The sequence below is a fragment of the Gracilinanus agilis genome, chromosome 3, assembly GCF_016433145.1.
Source record: "Gracilinanus agilis isolate LMUSP501 chromosome 3, AgileGrace, whole genome shotgun sequence".
Lineage (NCBI taxonomy): Eukaryota > Metazoa > Chordata > Mammalia > Didelphimorphia > Didelphidae > Gracilinanus > Gracilinanus agilis.
The window spans coordinates 241,642,041-241,665,475 of NC_058132.1; the positions used below are offsets into that span (position 1 = coordinate 241,642,041).

Sequence of the window (23,435 nt, forward strand, 5' to 3'; positions counted from 1 at the left end):
CTTGCCCTTATTTCCATCCATTATATGTGTTACTTCTAGTTCTAAATCTATGCTTCTATGCTACTTTTAAAAATGCTATTTTAAAAAAGGAACCTCAAATTCTTTTGTGAATGAATTTTCTTACTAAGATTCTTTTTGCCTTCTTTGCTTCTCAACTATATTTCATTTCTTCACTGTCCTTTTGACAATTTTGTTTGCAAAACTACAAGTTTAACCCAATACTGACATAACAGTCCTACAATAAAAGCTATCAATTCACCAACAAGCTGTATAAACTTGCATTTAGAATATTCCATGAAATTACTTTAATTTAGAACCTGTGACTGAAGTAAAATATAACCCAAATGAAAGCTTAAACAAACTCATACCCGGCAAGATAATAAGAATGAACATTTTCTTAATACCTTAAGGTTTGGAAAGCACTTGATACATATCTGATTTTTTTTCCTCCCACAAAAAACAAAGTTAGTTGCTATCATCCCCATTTGTAAAATGGGGAAACTGAGACAACCAGAGGTAATAGTTAAAGTTAGGATTTGAACTCAGGTCTTCATGAGTCTAGGTCCAGGTTTCTATCTACTATACTACCTACCTATCTCCTAAAGAATAAACAATTTCTAGTGATGAGTTAATCTCACGTAAGCCTCATCTCATCATATCAATCAGTATTAAGTCAATCATATAATACATATAATATTGTATATAATAAATATAATATTACATAAACAGCTTACACTCTTACTGACAAGCTTTATCTTTTCTCTAAACAACAAATAGTAAATATTTTTAAGACTCAAAGTTTAGTTTGGAAGTAAAGTTATAATCTCTACACAGTCTTTGTGTTTTTGATGCTATTTTGGGTTTTGGAAATTCATGCTGGAGTGCAAAACTTTTTTGTTTGACCTGTTAGTCCCTCTCTTATTGCCCTATTTCAACTCTGTGACCATCTTTGCTTTTACATCCTCTAAATAGCCTTCATTACTCACTTTAGGCTGCAGTTTGGGAGGAAGTTGGATACTGACTTGGTCTTAAGAAAGAAAAAAAAAAAAGAAAGAAATACAAGGAGATTTCAGGAAATGTCAATTAATGCTTAGGTAACTGGAATTTTGTTCTTTCTGGACATCTCAATTCCCTACCCTTCTCCCAATACCAAATAATTCAGCTTTTTCTATAGTTCCGTGCTGTATTTTTATTTACCTTGGGACTTTAAAGTACTTGGCAATTCTGAACTGTTACTTTAATTTTACAAAAGAAGCTAAAAGCAAAGTAAAATGGTTACTTACCAAAGGATATATCTTGATTCAGAGGCTTGACTAGAAATAGAAAAATCCATTAGAAATTCAATAGAAATCCATTAGAGACAAAGTTGAAACTCAAAATGCATGATATTGTTTTTAATACTATGTGTTGCCTGCGTGCAGTTTAATTCTGTCCTGTCATCATTACATGCTCTAGGCAGTGTTCCATGATATGGCAATGCTGGTCTTTGGGTCAGGCTTTGGAAGTATTTCCCATCATATAACTGGAGGACCTTGGGCAAATAACAGCTCCTCTCTGGGCTTCAGAGGCCTCATCCAAAAATGGGAATTATAATATTTCCTTTACCACATTTTTTGTGGTTTAGATATATAATGAATATGTATTTATACACTTATTTTCATACACACATAAAATTTAACAGCCTAAATATAAGCAAGTTTCAGCTTCCAAACAGGTTGTGTTGCAAAATGACATTTGTATGTCATTTCACACTTGGAACAGTTCCATAAATATAATGTTATACATACATGGGAGTTAGGTTACCTAGCCAACAAACAGCAGTAGTTAATAATAATAACCACTTGACTCATCATCAGAGGAAGGAAATATGGCCAAACAAGGAAATGAGTCCAAGTTGGAATTACAAGAGAAGTGAGCGATGAGTTTAGAATACACAGCACAAAGGAGAAACAACTTTTAGTTCTATGTGAATTGGCAATCCATGGTGTGATGACTGTTCACTTCTTTTATTTAATGCAGGAAAGTCTATTAAAAATGTCACACTCTTGCAAGTTTAGTATCCCTGGAACATTTTGAATGCTGCTACAGCTCTTCAAAGATATTAAAAGGGAGGTTATGTCCCACATTTTTAAAGGCCAAAATGATTTCCATGAGTTTGGGATATTCCTAAGGATGCTACTTTAATAATTAGAACTCTGTGTATTTCAAGAAGGGCTAGAGATTATTTTGTAGTTAAGTGAAGTTTAATATCAAGAGGTAAGTAGAACTAACTAGTAGGTGGTTCCACTCATGCGACAACAGTCATCAGGTTATCTTCCTAGTTTCAATGTTATTTTCTCTGCAAAATGAGATTAATTATTGACAACTTGAAAAGTTATTTTGAGGAATATTAAATGATTATACAATTATCTATTTAAGAGACAGCTAGGTAGCTCAGTGGATATGATGACAGTCCCAGAGCTGCAAGGATCTGAGTTCAAATTTTGCCTTAGATACTTCCTAGGTCTGTGACCCTGGGCAAGTCATTTAACTCTAGTTGCCTAGCTTTTTCTGATTTTTTGCCTTGGAATAAACACTTAGTATTGATTCTAAGACAGAAGGCAAAGATTTAAAAATTATCTATTTAATAACAGTAATATCAGGCAATTTTTTTATGTTCATGAAATAACTTAGATTGCTATGTCCTACATGATATCATAGACCAGCTGGGTGGTGGTATGAGTTCAAATTTGATCTCAGATACTAGCTGTGTGACCCCCAGTCAAGTCATTTTACCCTGTTTGCCTCAGTTTCCTCATCTGTAAAATGAGCTGGAGAAGGACATGGAAAACCACTCCAATGTCTTTGCCAAGAAAACCCCAAATGGGGTTACAAAGGATCAGACATAACTGGAAAAGGACTAAGCCAAGCAATACTATTACACAAGAGAGCAGCTATTAAAACCAGCATGGTACCTGGAATGTAATTAATAAATATTTGATAAATTAAATCAAAACTATTCTAAATCTTGCATCTGTTTGCTATGGTTTCAGTGACCTACATAAAAACACAGTGCTAGGTCCTAAGTAGTGAAAATAATGACCCCCATTAATTTAATTCTCACAGCATATTTCCATCGGGCTAGCACTATTTGCCAAAATTTGCCTAATTATAGCTTCTATGTATTATATGACACTATGTAAAACATATCATTTTTGTTAATGTAAATATAAAAAATGCTATCTTTTACATAATTGGAACTTCAAATGTGAGTCAATTTACACGATTTGAAGACATAACTATGTAAACTATGGCAACTGTTATCAGTCCAGTGGAAATATTCTGTGAAAATTTGAATAATAGAACTGCTTCATGGGATTCTTTAATGCCCTAATCAGGATCTAACTACATTTCCATGAAAATGTTGCAGTTTGAAATATTAAGGGTGCCCGACCCCTGGATGTTTCGCGTTCTTACCTTTTGTCCAGAAGACTAAGAGGAATTAGAAAATTCTTCCAGGTCCACAGCCTGGCTGATTTCTTCTGCCTTAATGGCATGACCTAGAAGGGGATGAATGTCCTGAAGATCAGTTAGCACTACTAAGTTTATTGTGAGGGTTATGCAGAAAGGAACTCAGCATTTGTGCCTCATCCAAGGCACTTGAATTAGAATAGTAGTTCAGGGAATTTGAATATTTGTAAGGAAACCTTTGTACTATCCCCACCATTCCAATTCAAACTTTGTCCGGTGTAATTCTATTCTTTTTCTTCACACTCCTGTGTTAATGCTGTTCCCAGCCTTGTGACCAAATAGGTAATCAACGCCTTCTCAAACTGTAACACTATTCCCTCCATGCTTTCTTTGGACTTGGCAAATGCTGGGTGCAAAATCCTTCACACATCCATCTCAAAAAGCAAAATGTCAAGTGTCTTATGGTTGCCCTAAGTGATAAAATAACATGAAGTCAAACAAAACTGAAATGCTTCACTAAAGAGATGGGGAAGGTAATCTTGGGATGGATGAACCACTTTCCAAAATATTATAATTAAAAAGACTTAAGAGGAGGGATAGGAAGTGCAGGTGAATTCAGATCCTTTAAAAAAGTTTCTTCAAGTACAATAATAATAATTATTATGAGAATAAAAGCAGCTAGTATTTATATAATGCTTTAAAGTTTGCAAAGCACTTTACAAATATTTCATTTTATCTTCATAATAGTTCTGGAAGATAGGTACTATTATTTTCTCCATTTTACACGTAAGAAAACTGATACAAATGGAAGTTAAGTAACTTACCCAGGATTATACAGCACATAAGTATGTATGACCAAATTAGAACTCTGATTTTCTTAACTTCAGGTCTAGCAACCTAGCTGCCTCTAAGAGTAGGCATAGGGTCTCACAAGTATACCATGTTTTGATATTAAAAGACTGTTCTACTGCAAATATGAATAACATAGAAATATGTTTTGAACAATGATACATGTATAACCCAGTGGAACTGCTTGTCAGCTTTGGGGGGTGGGGGGCAGGAAAAGAATCATGAATCATGTAACCATGGAAAATTTTTCTAAATTAAAAAAAGGGGGGGAAAGTGTGCCACAACATCATTGAACAATGGAAAATTTGGTACTTTAATTATTTTTTACCCTCCCCTTCATGATATTCAGCAATTTAATAAGCATTTATTAAGCACCTATTGTGTGCCTTCAGGCACTGTGCTAGGTTCTAGATCAACAATGACAAAAATGAAACAGTCCCTAACTTTGAGACACTTATTATTCTATAGGAGGGAAAAAAGTATGAATCTTTGAAAAAGAAACATTATTTTGAGAAGGAGTCCATAGGCTTTATTAGACTGCCAAGGCAGTCCATGACACAGAAAAAGCTGAATCCTTGTTTCAAATCAACTATATTTAATCTGATTGCTTTAAAAAATTTGCATAGTCTTTTAGAAAATAAATATTTGTCATTTGCATGTTTCTCTGTCTTTCCTGTCTAAAATGAACTGCCAGTTTTACATAATTTTAATCTTTTCTGTGTCATTCAGAAGGCATATAATTCTGTTTTGGTGCATTGAGTCACACTAAATCATCCTGAAATATTCTTGCAATATGATATAATTATGATCAAGTAGGAAATTATGTTGAAGTTTCTAAGTGGATAATGCTTTACCATACATCAGAAGTTCAACATTAGCTTTTAACCCTGGCTTCAGGCCCACTCCACCTATTCTAGACCCTGCTTGCTATCACTCTAAAGCCCTGAGCCTAAAAATAGGCTAAATACTGCCTCAATACCAATCAGGCAGCCTACTTTAGAAGCCTATGGGATCATAGGAAATTGATGATAGAAGCAAGTGCTGATTTAGAGTAATGATGTTCTATATTATGAGTATAATAAAGGGTTTTGATCCCTGACTCCAAGGAACTCAGAGTCTGTTTGGATAAATTGAATGGAGAGACCCAAAGACTCAGTTCAATTAATGATTCAATATACTGAACCATTAATGTTTCAATATCACCTGGGAAGAGGTATCTGGTGGAGGATCTATATTGGACCATGGGCTATTCAACCCATAAGTGGTTCTGAAAAAGTCATAGATGGCATGCTTATCAAATTTGCATAGTTAGGAGGAAGGGAAAGCTAGTACATTAGAAGAAAATCAAGCTCCAAAAAACAAATCTTAAAAGTCTATAAAATGGAGTTGAATTTAATAAGACAAAAAATAATACAGATTAATGTAATATCTTGGGTCAACTCCATAAATACAACATTGGGGAAGCATGACCAGATAGTTCTTCTGATAAAAATCTTGAGGTTTTGGTGAACTGCAAATTCAATATGAATCGACAGTGTGATACTTTAGATCTGAGATTGAAAAGATGTGGTTCCTACTTCCAAAGGTACAGGTAATAACCTATTTATGCTTTCCCATCCTATGCAACTCTTCTCTTGGTTCTTCTTAAATCCTCCACTGGGGGCTTCTACTCAATGAGGGAGGATCTTTTCCCATGCCTTTGGACATTGTATAGGTAGCAATGGAACGTGTGGGCTGCCAACACTTATACTTTAATTATATCACTGATCCATGTCCATCCATATCTATTCTTGGTGGTATATTTCCTCCATAGTGTATTCTATGCTGTTTTTACTGAGCAATTCTTTGTTAGTAATATGGTATTGCCTGTTAATACCCACCACGCATCTCTCCATTATCCTAGTTGAATGTGCAACTTTCATTTTTTAGAGTGTGCTCTTCTATGCTTTGCAGTCATATAGCATCACCAGAGAGAGGCTGGTATTAAACATATGGGCCTTTGTTTCAATCCAATTCTATAAACATTTATTAAGTTCTTCCGACATGCCAAGTACTGTGCTAATCATGGGGGATACAATTAATAAAAAGAAAGTTCCCCTGCCTTCGAGGAGCTAAAGTGTAATGGGGGAAGACAAGACAAAGAAGAAAGTAGGAAATGATGGGGGCATTTTGTTCTGTAATGTGTAAACCAGGTGGAGCAGCAGATGCAGAATAGAATAAGCCAAAAAATTCAGTTTCTGTATTCCATGAAGCAGGACATTGGAAGGAATGTGGTACTCCATGTTCCAGTCCTCTAATAAGAGGGGAGAGGAAGCTGAGAGAGGTGGTGTCAATCAAAGTTTTGAATTAGCATTCCAAAAAACATGGCAGATCAAATGATGAAGAGAGGCATATTGGAGATCTTGGCAACAAAGATGGTGAAGCAACAGTGTCTATCGCTAAAGATTCTCTAATTGCTTTTTCAGGACAATATTCTATCACTGACTGCACTATGGTTGTCCATGAGAAAGCTGAGGCCTTGGAAAAGGGGGAAAAAGAGAATAAAAGATGAGAAATACCAGACCTTAGCTGTGGCATACTTAGGATTGCTAAGTAAATCATAGCTTTGGTGGCTTAGGTACTTAGGAACACAAAGATGTTGATGATTGTAGAAACATATCTGATAAGACTGTTAAATACTTATATTAAGTTAAAAAAAAAGAGATTTCAAGGAGAAGCTTGGGATCATTAAAAGTACTCCACAATTTCCCAAATGTAATCCAGCCCACTTCCTGCCTCCCCTTTTCAATTTTGGGCTCAGTTCAATATTCATTTACAGTTTATTTCTAAGATATATGTGTTAAAGGGCTAGTATTATGGACTTTCCATCCTGCAAAGTATAGTCTTATCCCCTCAGTTTTTTCGATATGGATAATTTTATCAACTTGTGATTGTTATTATTGTTGTTCAGTCATATCTGACATTTCGTGACCCCATTTGGGCTTTTCTTGGAAAAATACTGGAATGGTTTGCCATGTTCTTCTCCAGCTCATTTTACAGATGAAACTAATAGCAAACAGGATTAAAGTGACTTGCTCAGGGTTACATAGTAAGTATCTGAGGCTAGATTTGAACTCAGGACTTCCTGGCTCCAGGCCCAGCACTCTAAACACTGTACTACCTGGCTGACCTGTGAGTACTTACATACCTCACGTAGGAGGCTCCGTGGAGTGCTTGTTGCAAGCAAAATATTATCATCCACTGACAAAAGTGTCACAATTTCACCAGCTACATAGCAGATCTTTCTTCCATTTGGGCTCTTTGCTAGACCTTCCCTTGACAGTACAAGTGCTTTTAGCTTCACTGTTTAATGCCTCATGTGATATGAATAATCATAATCATGGAACATGGATTTCTCTTGTTTCATCTTTTGATGAACTTTGTACAATGATCAAAAATGTAAAAGAGATACCTTGTTGGAGATAAGCCTTTTAGTTGGCATGTGGATGTAATAAATGAAATGCCCTTTGGTGATCAACAAATCAACAGTGAATTCTTATATTTGTCACATTTCAGGCAATTCAATCAAGAGGCATCATGGGATAGTAGATGTTAGACTTACACTCAAGAAGACCTTGATTTAAATCCACCACAAATACTTACTAACTGTGGGATAATCTGCAAAATCCTCTCCTCTCTGATCCTCAGTTTTTTCATCTATAAAATGGTGATAATTGTACCTACTGAAATATACATGTATAGTGTTTTACACACCTTCAAATGCTATATAATTGTCTATTATTATTAATAATAATTATTATGTTATTATAAACATGTTGGCTACTATAGAACATTATTTGTGAAATTCATTTTTCTTGTCATACCTTCATCATGAAGGTTTTGCAAAATTGATAATAGTCAATGAGCATTTATGATATGCTCACTATGTGCCAGGCACTGGAGTAAACACTGGAGTACAAAGAAAGTCAAAATGCCCTCAAGGAATTCGCAATCTAATGGGAGAGACAACATGCAAACAGCTATATTCAAAACAAAATACAGGCAGGATAAGTTGGAGTTAGTCTCACAGAGAAGTCATTAAGATTAAGGATAGCTAAGAAAGGTTTCTTGAGAAAGATGAGACTTTGAGACTTGTCTAGGATGTAGAGACTATGAGGAGAAAGTTCTAGAAATGGAACCCGGCCAGTGAAAATGCATGGAGTCAAAAAATGGGATGTTTTGTGCAAGGAATATTAAAGTCATTGTTGTTGGAATAAAGAGTAGGTTGTAAGAATATTGGAAAGGTAAGCACATGAACCAGTAGTTATGTACATTCTTTCAATTACCATAATTACATCTATGCTTTTTCCAAGCATTTGGTTTGTTCCCCTTTTGTAGATATTTTGAGAATCTTATCCTTAGTGCCCTGAAAAATGCATTGCATTTAGCTTTGACCTTCCCCTCTTTTATATTTGGATCTAGTCCTGATGCTCTTTTTATTCTTGTTTTCTTTAGTGCTATTCCTTTTACAGAATATAATGAGTCGTGACACTAGAATGCCAACATTGTGACTCCCCTACGGTGATAAACAGAGCAGTTTATTAGTATTGAACAAGCTATTCATTTTTCATCTATTTCCACCTTCCAGTTTCCTTCTTATATGCTCAGAGTGACCTGGTTTAATTAGGTCTTTTACCAAGCTTTTTGTTAAATTTCCAGGTTTCATAGCATATCTTGTTCTAGTTTTTAGTATTTCTTCTAATTTATATTTGATTTTGATCTTTTTTTTCTGATAACTTGCACTGTACAAAGGATTTGGAAATGACCCCTATATTGTTATTTGCTGTCTATTTAGAATGGATTACTTTCCTCCCCTCTCCCTCTCTTCTCTACTTTCTCCTCCCTTTCTCTCCCTCTTTTTTCTGCCCTTTTCCTCTCACCCCTTCCCTTGCCTTGCGTTGTCTTCTCTTCCTTTCCTTTTCTTCTTAGACAAGGTTATTCTGGTCTCACCATGTCTTAGTACCAACTGTCTTTCCTTTTCTTTTCCTTCAGAATTCTCAGAGACTAAGAATATGCTTGTTGATAAAACAAATTAGTAATGGAAAGTATTTATATCAGAAGCAACATATAAAAGCTTTAAGAATATTTATCAATGTTAATATTTCTTTAAGTTTCTACATAAAATGTGTGTGTGACTATTGCTAAGATAGAAAATAAGGGTTTAAAAAAGAAAAAAGTAATTAATATAATAATGTATATAGTTTGTATGGTACTGGGTGAATTTATTGACAAATTTCTGGCCTCAAACAATTAGAAGGCGCTTAATTAGTAACTATATTAATTGGTAACTTAGGAAGGGAATAGTATATGATTATATTGCCAAATGACTTTGTTGGTTGAAAAAAACAAGTTAATTTGAATCATTACCTTGTGGCTTTTTTAGTGCATTCATTCCCTTTGATAAGGTTAAGTGACTCAATGATGACAGTGTAATATTGCTTTGTTACACTCTCAAAATAAATCCATGTTTTTATTCCAGAAATTTATATATTTTATTGCTTAGGAAGAGATTTATCTACTTACTTTCACTTAATTGTGAGTCTTCACGATCTTACTTAAAAGCATAAAGTTATCTTTGAGAGTGAGAAGGTATAGCCCAGATCATAGCTTGATCATAGAAAAGAGACCGTAGAAATCATCTAATCCAAACCTTTCATCTTAAAGGTGAGAAAATTGCTCTTGAGAGATGGGAGTATTCTTGCCCAAGGTGTTGAAGTCAGTTAATTAATAGCCAGGCTAGGACTAAAACCCAAGTCTTCCACAATTAAAATCCAGAGCTTTTTTGTTACTATTGGAAAGTTTCTTTTACATTTCCCTGAAATATAGACATCACATCATTTTATTTGATTTTACAGGGATTCCTTTTATTCTTATTCTGAGTTTTTGTCTCCTTGATCCAGTCTGTAATTTTCATCTAGCTTTCCCTTGTCTTTTTTTGCAGATAAATTATTTTACTTTATTTTTCTCATATTGACTGTATCATAAAATTTTGTTCATTATATTAATTTTGCCCTTAGTTATTTTCATTAATGTTTTCATATTCTTCATGAAGATTTCCATATGGAGAAGTTTCGTTATTGTATTTTCCTAATATTCCTTAACTGATCCCTGTTACCTTTCTTCCCCCCAAATTCCTCTCACAATTTCTTCTTGAGAAGGAGGAGATTTCATTTTTTCCTTTAATTCCTTGAGTATGTCTATTTTTATTTTATTCTTATCCTTTGCCATTTCTTGTGTTATTTCTAATGAACCTTCTGATGGTATTTGGATATATTCTTCTAATCTCCTTCTTTGTTCTCTTATGTTATAATTTTTTCATAATTTTCTCATGATAAATTCTAGCAGTATTATTTCTTTTCAGTTCAAATTTGTGTATGTGAGAAAGCCAATTACTTCATAACTTCTCATTCTAACATCTTTCCTGAAGTCCCATTATAGTATTCTACTACCTTATCTGGGAGATACATCATATCAAACAGAATGTGAAATTGTGTTAATTGACTTCTATTCATACATTTCATGCAGACCCCTAAAGAATCATGACATATTGGAATCACTTATCCCAATTTAGGCAGCATAGAATTTCATAAAATCATAGAATATTAGAGTCAGAAAGGCCCTCAGAAATGAATTGCTAAAATTTATTAACATGTTAAGATGACAAGATGACAAGATTTTGAGCTGTATGGAACCTTTTAAAGGTGAGCAAACTTAGGTTTAATGAACCAAGTCATAAGTAAGTAGCTTTATTGTATGGTCAAACTTCTTGAGATCCATTAGATCAACTTAGGCTCTTTTCCCACAAGTGTGGATCTTAATCTCTACTTATGACTGCTTTTCCTGTTTAATTCTTGTCTATATGCTTCCAAGAAGTGTTCCATAGAGAAGATATTTAATTCTCTAATGGTTCACTATTGTCTTGTTAAATACACGGTGTTCCAGAAGTCTTAGTGTTATTTTTAATCTATTATACCCCAAAATAGTATTCTGATTTTTGGATACACCTTATATTTCATAAACAGCAGTGTTACAAATATTTGGGCTATCTATCAGTCATCTCTAACTCAATGAAAATCTCCTTTTCCATTTATGCTTGTCCTTGATGTCTTTTATGCCATTTTATGTATATAATTCTTCATTGGTAACATGCTATAGCTTACTTATATCCATTATACGTCCACAAAAATCATATTCCACTTTGGTGTGGTCTTGACCTTGGGTTCCCTTCCTAAAGACTTTAGCAGATGAGCATAATTTCTCACAGGTTCTACCAGATTGTAAAGGCTTTGAGTTTGGTACTGGCAATAGACTACCCATTTCCTAAGGGCCAAGATAGCTAAATTTTGAGAGTCTTGTCACCAATAGACTGGTAACTAAGGGATAAATTCTTTAGACCTAGCAAAATATAACATAAATAAGTAGCTTGCTTTATTTTTCAGAGAGGGAAATAATCTTATTTTTGAAAAACCAAAATTCATTATAGAGAACCAGTTATATATCAGAGTTCAGTACTTTAGAAACCCATAATTATCATGCCAGTCAACTGAGAGGTGGATCTCTTAACAACCTTCTCTGACTGACTTCTCCATCATGCCTCAGGAAGTTAATCATTGGGATTACCTCATCATCCTGTAAAATCTCTTCAGCTTTGGTACTCCACCTCATCATTACCCTCTGCTTCTCTGATTAGGGAATGGAGGCATGAACTCTAAACCTCCATTTAAGGAGAGATCTCAGCTTAGACATCTAATTTCTCACATGGCTACCCCACTTTGGAACTTCTCTGACTGATGTCAATATGTCCCAGTTGGGTAACTATCTCTACCCCAATTTCTACTTCCATTTTCAATTTCCTTTTCTGTTTTGTCTTCCCTCATTATATTGTAAGCTCCTTCAAGTAAGGATAGTCTTTCTTTTTCTTCTTTTTTTTTTTTTTTTTTTGTATCCCCAGGGCTTAGCACAGTGCTTAGCACATGTTGTTGTTCAGTTGTTGTCAGTCATGTCCCACTCTTTGTGACTCCATTTTGCATTTTCTTTTTTTTTTTTTAATTTTAAACCCTTAACTTCTGTGTATTGACTTATAGGTGGAAGATTGGTAAGGGTAGGCAATGGGGGTCAAATGACTTGCCCAGGGTCACACAGCTGGGAAGTGTCTGAGGCCGGATTTGAACCTAGGACCTCCTGTCTCTAGGCCTGGCTCTCAATCCACTGAGCTACCCAGCTGCCCCCTTTGCATTTTCTTGATAAAGATACTGGAGTGGTTCACAATTTCCTTTTCCAGCTCATTTTACTGATGAGAAAACAGCAGCAAACAGGGTAAATTGACTTTCCAGGGTCACATAAAATATCCTGAGGCCAGATTTGAACTCAGGAAGATGAGTCTTACTAGCTCCAAGTCTGGCTCTTTATCCACTATGCCACCTAGGTTGGCACATAGTAGGTGCTTCATAAATATTTATTGCCTGAATGACTGACAACTTGTCATACTTCCTTTACATACTCAAAACTGTTTTCATACTACCTAGTTCACTGGTAGATAGTTAAGGGAAAAAAGCATAATAATCCCCAATGTGATAGGAAAGGGCTATGAATCAGGATAAAGGATCATAGGATAAAGAATAAAATAACCCTCAGAGATCATCTAATCCAACCTCCTCATTTTATAGATGCAGAAACTGAGATGATAGAAGCTTGGTGACTTACCTGAATTGAATAAAATGAGAATAAAGTCATAAGATTATACATTTAGAACTGGAAGGAATACCAGAGACAAAAATTATTCAATCCTTTCTGTAAAAAAGATGAAGAACCTGAAGCCCAGAGGAGTTAGGTGACTTGCCCTGGTCACACTGGTGATACATGACAGAATTAGGATTTGAACTCATTCCTCTGACCCCAAATTCATTGTTCTTCCCATTGCACAACAAGAAAATAGGTGACAGAGTTAAGAATTTAACAGTCAGAGGATCTGAGTTCCAATCCCACCTATGTTGTCAACCACCTCTGAGACTTTGGGTAAGTCACCTTCTTTGCTCTTCACTTTTCTCATATGTAAAATGAAAGAATTGGATTAGATCCCTTTATCTGTGATCCTACACTCCATTTTCAATGGATAATACAAAAAGAAAAAGCTGATTTGTTTACAATATTTTAGCTTTGTGGGGAGGAGAATGTGTAGCGGGTAGGAGGAGAAATGACCTTTTTCCCTTGATGGAAGGAAATGATAGAGAAATCTCAGAGCATCTGCTGCCTACAGTAGGTACCCATGCATATCAGTTAAAAGGACAAGAGCTGGGTCACTGGGAGAGATTGAAAGCAAACCATGGGTTAGAGAAGACATTTTCCCATTTCCAAAATGCGACTTGGCCATAAGACAGAGAAGAAAAATGTAATCAGCTGATGCTTTCTGATGAGATGGAGTAAGTTGTCAAGTGCTTACCATCTGGTACAGCTCTTAATCCAGATGGGCTGCCAATAGTAATTTATGAAACATTTGAAAGCAACTTCCCATTCTCCAGGAAGATGCCTTAGAAGACATTATCATTAGATTTCTCTCCCCTCCCCCATTCCGGATTCGTGACAGATCCAGTGATGGGGAAGCCAGCATGTTTATTAAAAACCCAAGTCTATGTTTTAGGCTGAAGTCAATAAAGCCCTGCTCTTTGGAAAACATTTTAAATCCATTACTTTTCTTTTTTTCTCCCCTGCTCCCTGCAAAGAATAATAAGGGGAACAATGTCCCCTAATGGTATTCCTAGCCATCTAGTGATTGACTTCTCACAGTTTGAAGTTCATGGGTATCTGAGAGGAGGGAAAAAGTCACCAGAAACTTCAAAAACAAGCAGAGATTGTCCCTCATGCCATTCACTGCATAGAAAGCACAACTTCCCTGGGCTCCCTGGGTAAAAGCCAAAGGTGACCATCCATCCTGGATATCTGAATAGTCTGCAGCCTGAATGTACACAACAGGTATCTCTTGGATATATGCTGTAGAAATATGCTGGAAATGTGTCTCAAATGGTGTATGAGAGACCTCTAATGGTATTTGTGCAATCTGCTGATCTAATTAGTCTAATTGCAGGGACTGTGAGAGACAGAGGGATCTATATCTTCCATTTTTCCCTTCAGGGGAGCTACTATCAAACAAATGACAATAAGGTATAATTTGGTGCAGTCAATCAAGAAAGGTAGCATCCACACTAGCAAAAAAAAAAAAAAGAAAGAAACAGGGAAATGAGGGAGATTATTCTAGACTTCGACCTATTTGCTAGGAGGTAGGTCTGAAGGCAGCCCCTCTGAATGCAACCCTGAACCTTTTTTCACTTCCTCCTTTTTCCATTTCTGGTTCTGTTACACAATAAACATAGCTAAAAAAGGAGGTGGGGGCTGAAAATAATTTCTTTGTGGTTCAGGGAATTCATCTTCTGACTTCCTGGTCACATTCACTCAAATTCCAGCTACCGTCAGAGAATGAGAATATTTTCTTGACCAAATCAAATTATTCTCTATTTCAAACTATGGGAGGGTATCTTTGAATATTGACTTGTTTATTATTCAGGGTCAAAATATGTTTAGGAGAAAAGGGGTGATTATTTTCCACCCATGCATACACACAAACCTTTTTTGGTAGAAAAAATACTATATCAATCTGTAAAACTTATGGCAAATGTCCTGAATTGCAGGTAGAAGCCTCAGAGAGAGGTAATTGGTATCTAAAGGACATGTTTAACCAATTCATTCCCATATTCAATCTTTTTCAAATAATTGTCTCTGACCCTGTCTCTTTCAAACAGTCCCATGTCTCCTTTATCCTTAAAAAACCACTCACTTACTCCTACTATCTGCTCCAGCTATAGTCCTGGATCTCCTCTCTTTCTTGGCTAACACTTGAGAAAGGTCATTCCTTTACTTCCTCTCTTCTCATTCTTTTCTTAATGCTATGTAATCTGGCTTCTGATCTCATCATTCAAAGAAAAAGGTTTCTTAATTGCCAGATTTATTGGCCTTTTCTCAATCTTGTCCTCCCTGACCCTGTTGTATCATTTGACACTGTGGATCACCTCCTTCTGGATATTCTCTCCTTGCTAGGTTCATCTCCCAAGAGATGGTTCACAGATCAATATAACCAACTCCTGGCACTCTTCTGAACTCCACTCATATCACCAAATGTCTTTTGAATATCTTCAGCTGGGTATCCAGTAGGCATCTGAAGCTCAATATTTCCAGGACAAAGTCTTTGTCTCCAGCTCCCCCTAGACCTTCTCATCTACAGTTCTGCAATTCTGTCATAGGGACCACTATCTTCCCAGTTGTTGAGATTTCCAACTTCAGAGTTTTCTTCTTGCATTCACTGCATATGTCCAGTCTGTTGTCAGATCTTTTCATTTATCCCTTCACAATATCTTTTCTGTATGCCCCTTCTCTTCTCACAGAGTCACCATTCTTGTGGAGGCTCTCATTTTACTTAAATTATTATGAAATTTTTTTGGCTGGTCTCCCTGCCTTAAGTTTCCCTCTGCTCTAATTGATCTTCCACTAATCTGCCCAAGTGATTTTTTCTAAAGTATAGGTTAGACTCAGTCTCTCCCTGATCAATAAATTCCAAAGGCTCCCTATTACCTCCAAGGTAAAATAGAACACCATCTGCTCAGAATATTGAGTCCTCATAGTCTGGCCCCTTTTGCCTTCCCAGTCTCCTCTTATTTTTCCTCCCCTTCTCACACTCTATGATTCAGTACACTGACCTTGCTATTCCTTCAAAATGACATTCTCTTTCCTTGGGTTCCTTTAAGACAACTCAAATCCCACCTTCTATCAGAAGTTTTTCCCTTTCCTTGTACTTCTAATGCCTTTCCTGTGAAATTACCTCTCATTTCAACTATATGTACCAGGTATGTACATAACTGCATATTTTTACTCACATTAGAACTTGGACTTTTTGAGATCAGGAACATCTTTGTCTTTTTTTTGTCTTTTTTTTTTTTTTTTTTAATTTTTGATCTGTGGCATTTACCACAGTGCAAAGCACATTAAATGTCACAGCTAGGTGGTGCAATGGATCCAGAGCAGGACCTCAAGTAAAAAAAATCAAGCTTCAGATAATTAATAGCTTTGCAACTTGAGGCAAGTTACTTATCCTCTCTCTGACTCAGTTTCCTCAACTGTAAAATGGGGATGATAATAGCACTTACCTCCCAGGGTTGTTATGAAGATCAAATAAGATAATACTTAAAAAGTACTGGGACTAGTACACAGTAGGTTCTTAATAAATTCTTATTTCAGAGGCAGCTAGGTGGCTCAATGGATATAGACAGACCTGGAGATAGGAGGTCCTGGGTTCCAATCTGGCCTCAGTCACTTCTTAGCTGTGCAAACCTCAGCAAGTCACTTAATCTCAATTGCATAGTCCTACTTCTTTCTTGGAACTGATACTCAGTATTGATTCTAAGATAGAAGGTAGAGTTTTTAAAAAATGCTTGTTTCCTTTCTTATTGTTAACTGTGTTAGTGATGATAAGTATTTCACAAATAGAAATTAGTTGAAAGCCAAATTCTCCCAGGCTCAAGGAAAGATTTAAAAATTTAAAAATTTATTTTTTAAGTAGAATGAAAACTTGAACATCTTTATTTGTGAACTAGGAAGAAGCATCAGGAGTATGATGGAACCAGTTCTAATGGGCTTGGGAGAGCCCACTGTCAAAATTTCAGGATGAGCATTCATCCATATCATTCAATCAATTATTGATTTTTTTTACTGTCGTTATACATAAAAAGTGCTAATAATGCAGATTAAACTTTAAAATATACATTCCAAACTCCCTCACCCCTGGAAGAGAGCCCAGTTGTTAAATATTTACTAGCACACCTCTGTTTTGCTCTATGAACATAGCTTGAGTTTAGCTGGAAGAGTGGAAGGTTCAGGGAATGAAGTCATCACCAGATCAGAGTTCCTGTGACTATAGGTTAAAAATAGTAACAATCATAATAGGATTTAAAGGGCACTTTAAGATTTGCAAAGTGTTTTACAATTATTGTTTCACTTGATCCATACATCCCTGAGAAGAACTGAGTAGAGAGAAGAGATGGGATATGAAAGTGAAAGAGGACATGATTGTTACCAGCTGAGAAAGCTATGGGATTGAGGGTTCAGGTGGAAGGGTTAGCTTTGGCAAGAAGGGAGGGCCATTTCTTTCACTAAGACTGGAATGGAGGAGAGGATAGAGCACATTGAGATGACCAGAGGAATAGAGGAATTAGATGACAGGAGACTGTTTTGGAGTCAGGTCCAGGAGTTTTAAGGTGTCCTTTTCAGCATATAAAAATCTTTAAGATCTAGTCAAATTATTAAAGATTGATTGACAAAGTATAGTATATTTAGAGGGAGGTCAATCAAGATGGTGGTCAGTCTAGAAACTGTATCACAATTGGAAAAAAAAAGGATGGTTAGCATGGAGAGCTGTCCATGAGCAGAGAGAAGAGGGAGTAAACTTGCTCTTTTACTCCAGAGGGTTGAGTTCGGCTGAATGAATGGAAGTTGCAGGAAGGCAGATTTTTGCCTAAACCTACAAAATAATTTTTTTAAGACCTTAAGTGGTATAATAATAGAATGGACGTGAGATAATGAGTTCCCCATTTCTGGATCACTCAAACACAGACTCCATCACTATTTTCTAGGGATGTTGTAGAAGAGATTCCTCCATGTTGCACTTGACCAAGAAGATGCTGAATAATCTACTTTAAGAGTTTATGATAAATACAATTACTCTTGTTGTCATTAACTGTTGCTGTGTAAAACTATCTCTCTTAAATCGAGTCTCATGTAACTGCCTTTCATTTTTCCTATAATGCCCTTAACTGTTTCTGTAGAGATCCCATAGAGCATTACATCTCCAGAATAATATTTATTATTAGTATCCCCTTTCCATTCTAATTCCACTAGTTGGAATATCAGCTGCACTATAGAAAATATTTATGTTCCAGCTACTTTTCATAATTCCTGAGGGTAAATTTGCAAATGACTGATGGTTCTATGTCTTTTTCAGAATCCTCATTTTCATTTCTATCGGTGCTTGCCCTCATTTTATTACTGATTAGATTCATTTTTTACAGAGGCATAAATTAATTATTAAATATAAAGGCAATAAAAATCTGTAACTCTTGGCAAGATTTTTTTTAAACTTGGATTAATCAAATTCAAGAGTTGTTATCTTAATCTTTATTAGTGTTTGAAAGAATTGACTGATTGGAATTTTTTTTTAATGACTAGAAATGTTAAAATGGTGGCCTAAGTCGTGCTTATGAAACAGGAGGCTATATAGTGAAATAAAAACTAGGATTACAAAAATAAATTGATTTGGGGGACAGCTATGTGGTTCAATGAATTAAGAGCCAGGCCTAGAGAGGGTTGGTCCTTAGTTCAAATTTGGCCTCAGACACTTCCCAGCTGTGTGACCCTGGGCAAGTCACCTAATTCCCATTGACTAGCCCTTATCATTCTTCTGCCTTGGAACCAATACACAGTATTGATTCTAAGACAGAAGGTAAGGGTTTTTAAAAAGTAAAAAATAAATTGATTTCATATGAAAAGTTTCAAACAATAAATTGCATAAATACAGTAATATCCACCTAATCACCTTGAGTTCCTAGTAAAAAGTAGCTAGGGCTGGTTAGGAACCATATTAAGATAGTTGCAGACATCAGGGAGAACAAAAGCAAACTTGACTCATTTTTTAAGGTCCTCTCACTCTATAACACTTCCAGGTTAACTAACTCTCCAGAAAATTAGTTAATTCCAAGCTCTATTTCATAATAATACCTAATTGTTGGTCATTGCTTCTTTGTCATCTAGTGAAAATAGCCTTGAGTATTATTATTGCTGAGAACTGGCATGCCAGGGTTACCTAAACATTGTAAATTATTAGACAAACAAATGCTTTGTTGTTGATTGACACATTCCCATTTCTTTTCAGAGACCACTTCATAGAATCTCTCCTTATCACCAAAAAAAAGTTAATTCCCTTTTGTTGTAGGTCGTCGTGCCACAAATTTTTTTGAAATATGAGAGCAACATTGTCTTAAAAAAGATCATCAGCCTTTGTGGCAAACCAGATAATTCACTTTTCATTTTCACAAACTTTTAACCACAGTACATGATCTCTTTAGTTGGTCTTTTTCCATTTTAACAATATTTTGCTACTTTCATAATTGGTTGATTTTTTTTCCCGCCAGGTTGGAAACTTAAAACTTGAAGTTTTAACTCGGTCTCATCTAGCCAGAGAAAGCAGATCTGTTTTTCCACTGCTCACTGTCAGTTGAATGCCTACATCAAGGCAGAGATGAACTAACAGCTGGTTTGTTCCCATTTAGCTCTCGGATGGCTGGCATTCATGAAATGATGGGATGCATTCAGAGAAGAGTGGATCAACTAGCCCAGCAGTGTTCTGCTCATAAGGAACTTGCTCTTAGGAAACAGCAATTAACTGCCTCAATGGAGGGATACCTAAGGAAGGTAGTATCATAAAATGCTTCCTCCCTAAATTAATGGCTTGGAATCAATTGTACTAATTGCTTCGCCAAAGGTGGCTTTAGGTATGCTTAATTCAGTGCTCCTAACTGTGTGTCAGCGACAGTAAATGCTTTGGGGGAGGGGTGCCATTTCATCAAAAATTCCCCTTAATTAAGAGTAAATTCATCTCACACCAGGTAGTCTCCTGTTATGCTTCACTTTACTTTCTCCACAAGACCTATAAGCAAAGGACAGGTAGTAATTACACTTGTAAACCAGCATTGTCTCTTCTTTTCCCCAAGGCAGACATCTAAACATCTCCATCCGTCTCTCAAAAGTGACATGAGCAGTAAATAGCAACCCTGTTAGACCATACTAAAGAATTATGTTAGTAGCCACTAGAAGCAGTAGTTCTTTTTGTTTTTGTTGTTGTTCAGTCATGTCCAACTCTTCATGACCCCTCGAGGTTTTCTGGACAGAGATACTGGATTGATTTGCCATTTCCTTCTCCAGCTCATTTTACATATGAAGAAATAGAGGTAAATAGGGGGTAAGTGACTTGTCCAGGATCACACAGCTAATAAGTATTTGAAGCTGAATTTGAACTCAGGTCCTTCTGACTTCAGGACTGGTGCTCTGTCTACTGCTGCGCTGCCTAGCTTTTCAATTGGAAAAATGGCAGGAAAAAGAAATTTCATGAATTTAGTGCTTCCCATGCATCATCTCAGGTGATGCTTCCTAACAGAGCCTATGGGGTAGGCATTATTATTTCATTTTTGCAGATAAAGGAAGTTGAGGCTTAGGTAGATAAAATTGATTGCTCATGCTTACATAGGTCTTAAGTAAAAGAACCAGAAGAACCCAGGTTTTGTGAGGTTTGGGCAACTGAGATTGCTACCACACCATAGGTGTTATTTAGGAGGTTAATGCTGGTACTCTGTGTTTACATTTAGAATTGTTTTAGTGAAGTTAACTGTATGCTTTCAGTTCTCATGTTTAGAACTGGCATAGAGTTCACAAGCCATTTTGTCCATCCCTTGCATTTAACATATGGGGAAACTGAGGCCCCAAGGAAGGATTTGAAGCTCAGCTGCTCATACCCTAGCTGTTCATTCACTGATTCACTAAATCATGGACACATTGCTTCCATTACCTCTTGCAGTTAAAAAAAATGACCACGATTCATTTTGACTAGCAGAAAAGAGACTCCATTCCATCTCTCCCGTTTTGAGGGACTCCTAAAGCCAACAATCTTCTTTTCAATTGTAGAATCTATAGATGATAAATATGTTGAAAACCCAGTAGTCTCAACAATGTTGTTTACACCAAGGAGACTCACTATCTGAGATAAATCCCAAATGACAAAATGAATAGCATTTCAGGATTGTCCTTACCTGATACAATGGCTATCTGAACCTATGCTTATACAGAGAGGACAGGAATTCTCTGGAAAGGATATGTTTGTGGAGAAGCACAGATTTTATTTCTGCAACTATAAGGATGGATGAAGTATATGCCACTTCCTAGTCCATCCTTTGCTATTTATCAAGTGATGTAGAACCACTGTGGAATAGTGGAAGAAGTCCTAGATGAGGAGTCAAGGGACCTAAGTTAGAACCCCATTTTGTCCATTCAGGGACCTGAGTTTAAATTTAATCTTAGATGCTTGCTAGCTACATGACCAAGTCACTTAACCTCTATTTGCCTTAATCCATTGTAGAAGGAAATGGCAAACCACTCTAGTATCCTTGCCAAGAAGAAATCTTTGGCATACTATGGTCATGAAGAATCACACAAACCAAATGACTGAATAATGATACCCACTAAATTGTTGTGTTATCTAAGGCAAATTACTTAGTTTTTCTGAACTTTGGTCTCCTAATTTGCAAATTGAAGAGGTTGGACTAGTCGATCTTCAATATTCCATTGACCTTTAAAATTCTCTGATTCTACTTTTTAATATGATGTCTTAAGCCCTCAGGAAATTCAGAATATAGTGGCAGTAGTAGGGCCACATTCCCAGGAATATAGCATTGTTAAGTTTGGGCAAATTTAGTAGGGTCAGAAGGCATGGAAGCAGCTTAAATAACTGTTTTCAAATGTCAACTTGGAAAAGTTATTGCTTCTACTTCTGCATTTCTGAAAGCCTACTATCTTGCTTACCAGGAAAGGGACTTTGGTGGGAGGAAGAGAGAGAGAGAGAGAGAGAGAGAGAGACAGAAAGAGAGAGACAGAAAGAGACAGAGAGAGACAGAGACACAGACACAGACACAGACAGAGACACAGACAGAGACACAGACAGAGACACAGACACAGACACAGAGACAGAGAGAGAGACAGACAGAGATTGAGATAGAGATAGAAACAGAGGGAGAGAAAGACGGTGAGAGAAAGAAAATAAGAATTCAGAATACCTATGTCTTCAAGTCCTTCCTATTACTTTGTTCCTGTCATATCACATGGAATTATTTTCCTTCTAAATAGTCCCTGTTGCCTGATCCTCACCACCCTTTCTAGAACTGGAGAGAACCCCATACTTTTTTTCATTCTGAAAGAATTATAATCTGAAGGTTATTAATGGTATTGCTTCTTTCTATGACATATTCAAGTAGGTTCAACCCTATTAACAACAGAAAGCTGCTTCCTTAGTTCAGACACATGACTTACCATGTCATCAGGTGACTTTCCCAGGGTTTATTGTTTAGGTTACAGCTGATTTGGGAAAGGGACAGTTATTTAAACTCCCCTAATAGGATCATCGGACATGCTAGAGATTCTGCCACATTGACAAAACCATTTAGATCCCAGAGTTACCTCCATGCTACAGTGAAAGATAAGAATAGGAACACAATAGAAGGCTTTCTAAAAATATTTCCATTTAATAGTAAATTCACTGATTTATCTCCTATTTCATATTATACTACACCAGGCTGTTTTTTAAAAATCATGTCTCAAATTATACAGGGCCTTATATTCATTTGATCATTGATTCATTCATTTATTCCACAAAATAGTTGTTGAAAATCTATAAATTGAAATGACTGTTAGGCAATACGGGAAAGAAAAGGTGTTGCCCTACAGGAATTTATATTTTAATTAGGAGAGATAAAATATAGATAAGTTGGCTTATTAATTAAATTATTGTCACCTTTTCTCTTCCAAATGGACTATGGGACAATTAAGTTTTATCTGTTTAGAAAGAGATATGGAAGCATCCAGAAATTGGGTATTACTTGACCTTGGTGGTACTAGGTATCAGGTTTTTTGGCAGTTGTGGTTCAAATACGAATTTTATAATGTATTGATTATCTTTATAATATTGCAGTTATCAATGGATGAATCACCACCTTCTGGATCTGGAGATGGATTCAGTGAAAAGGATGCTAACTCAATAGTGAAAGGATTTGGGTACAAATCCAAACTCTGACATATACTGATTATGTGACCATGGGCAGATCACTGAGTCACATCACTTCATTTTGGTCCTAGGGCTTTTGGACTATTTTTTTTTGATTTTTTTTAATATTTATTAATATTCATTTTTAACATGGTTACATGATTCATGCTCCTCCTTTTCCCTTCAACCCCCCCCC

The 23,435-nt window shown here is 36.0% G+C and overlaps 1 protein-coding gene across 1 annotated transcript in view; it reads left to right on the forward strand.

Annotated features, from left to right (window-relative positions):
* Positions 1–23,435, forward strand: part of CCDC141 (coiled-coil domain containing 141) — a 280,596-nt gene that overhangs the window by 172,356 nt on the left and 84,805 nt on the right. The window contains exon 9 of the mRNA XM_044669079.1: positions 19,704–19,845. Coding sequence (XP_044525014.1) covers positions 19,704–19,845 — 142 coding nt within the window. The remainder of the gene's footprint in view (positions 1–19,703; positions 19,846–23,435) is intronic.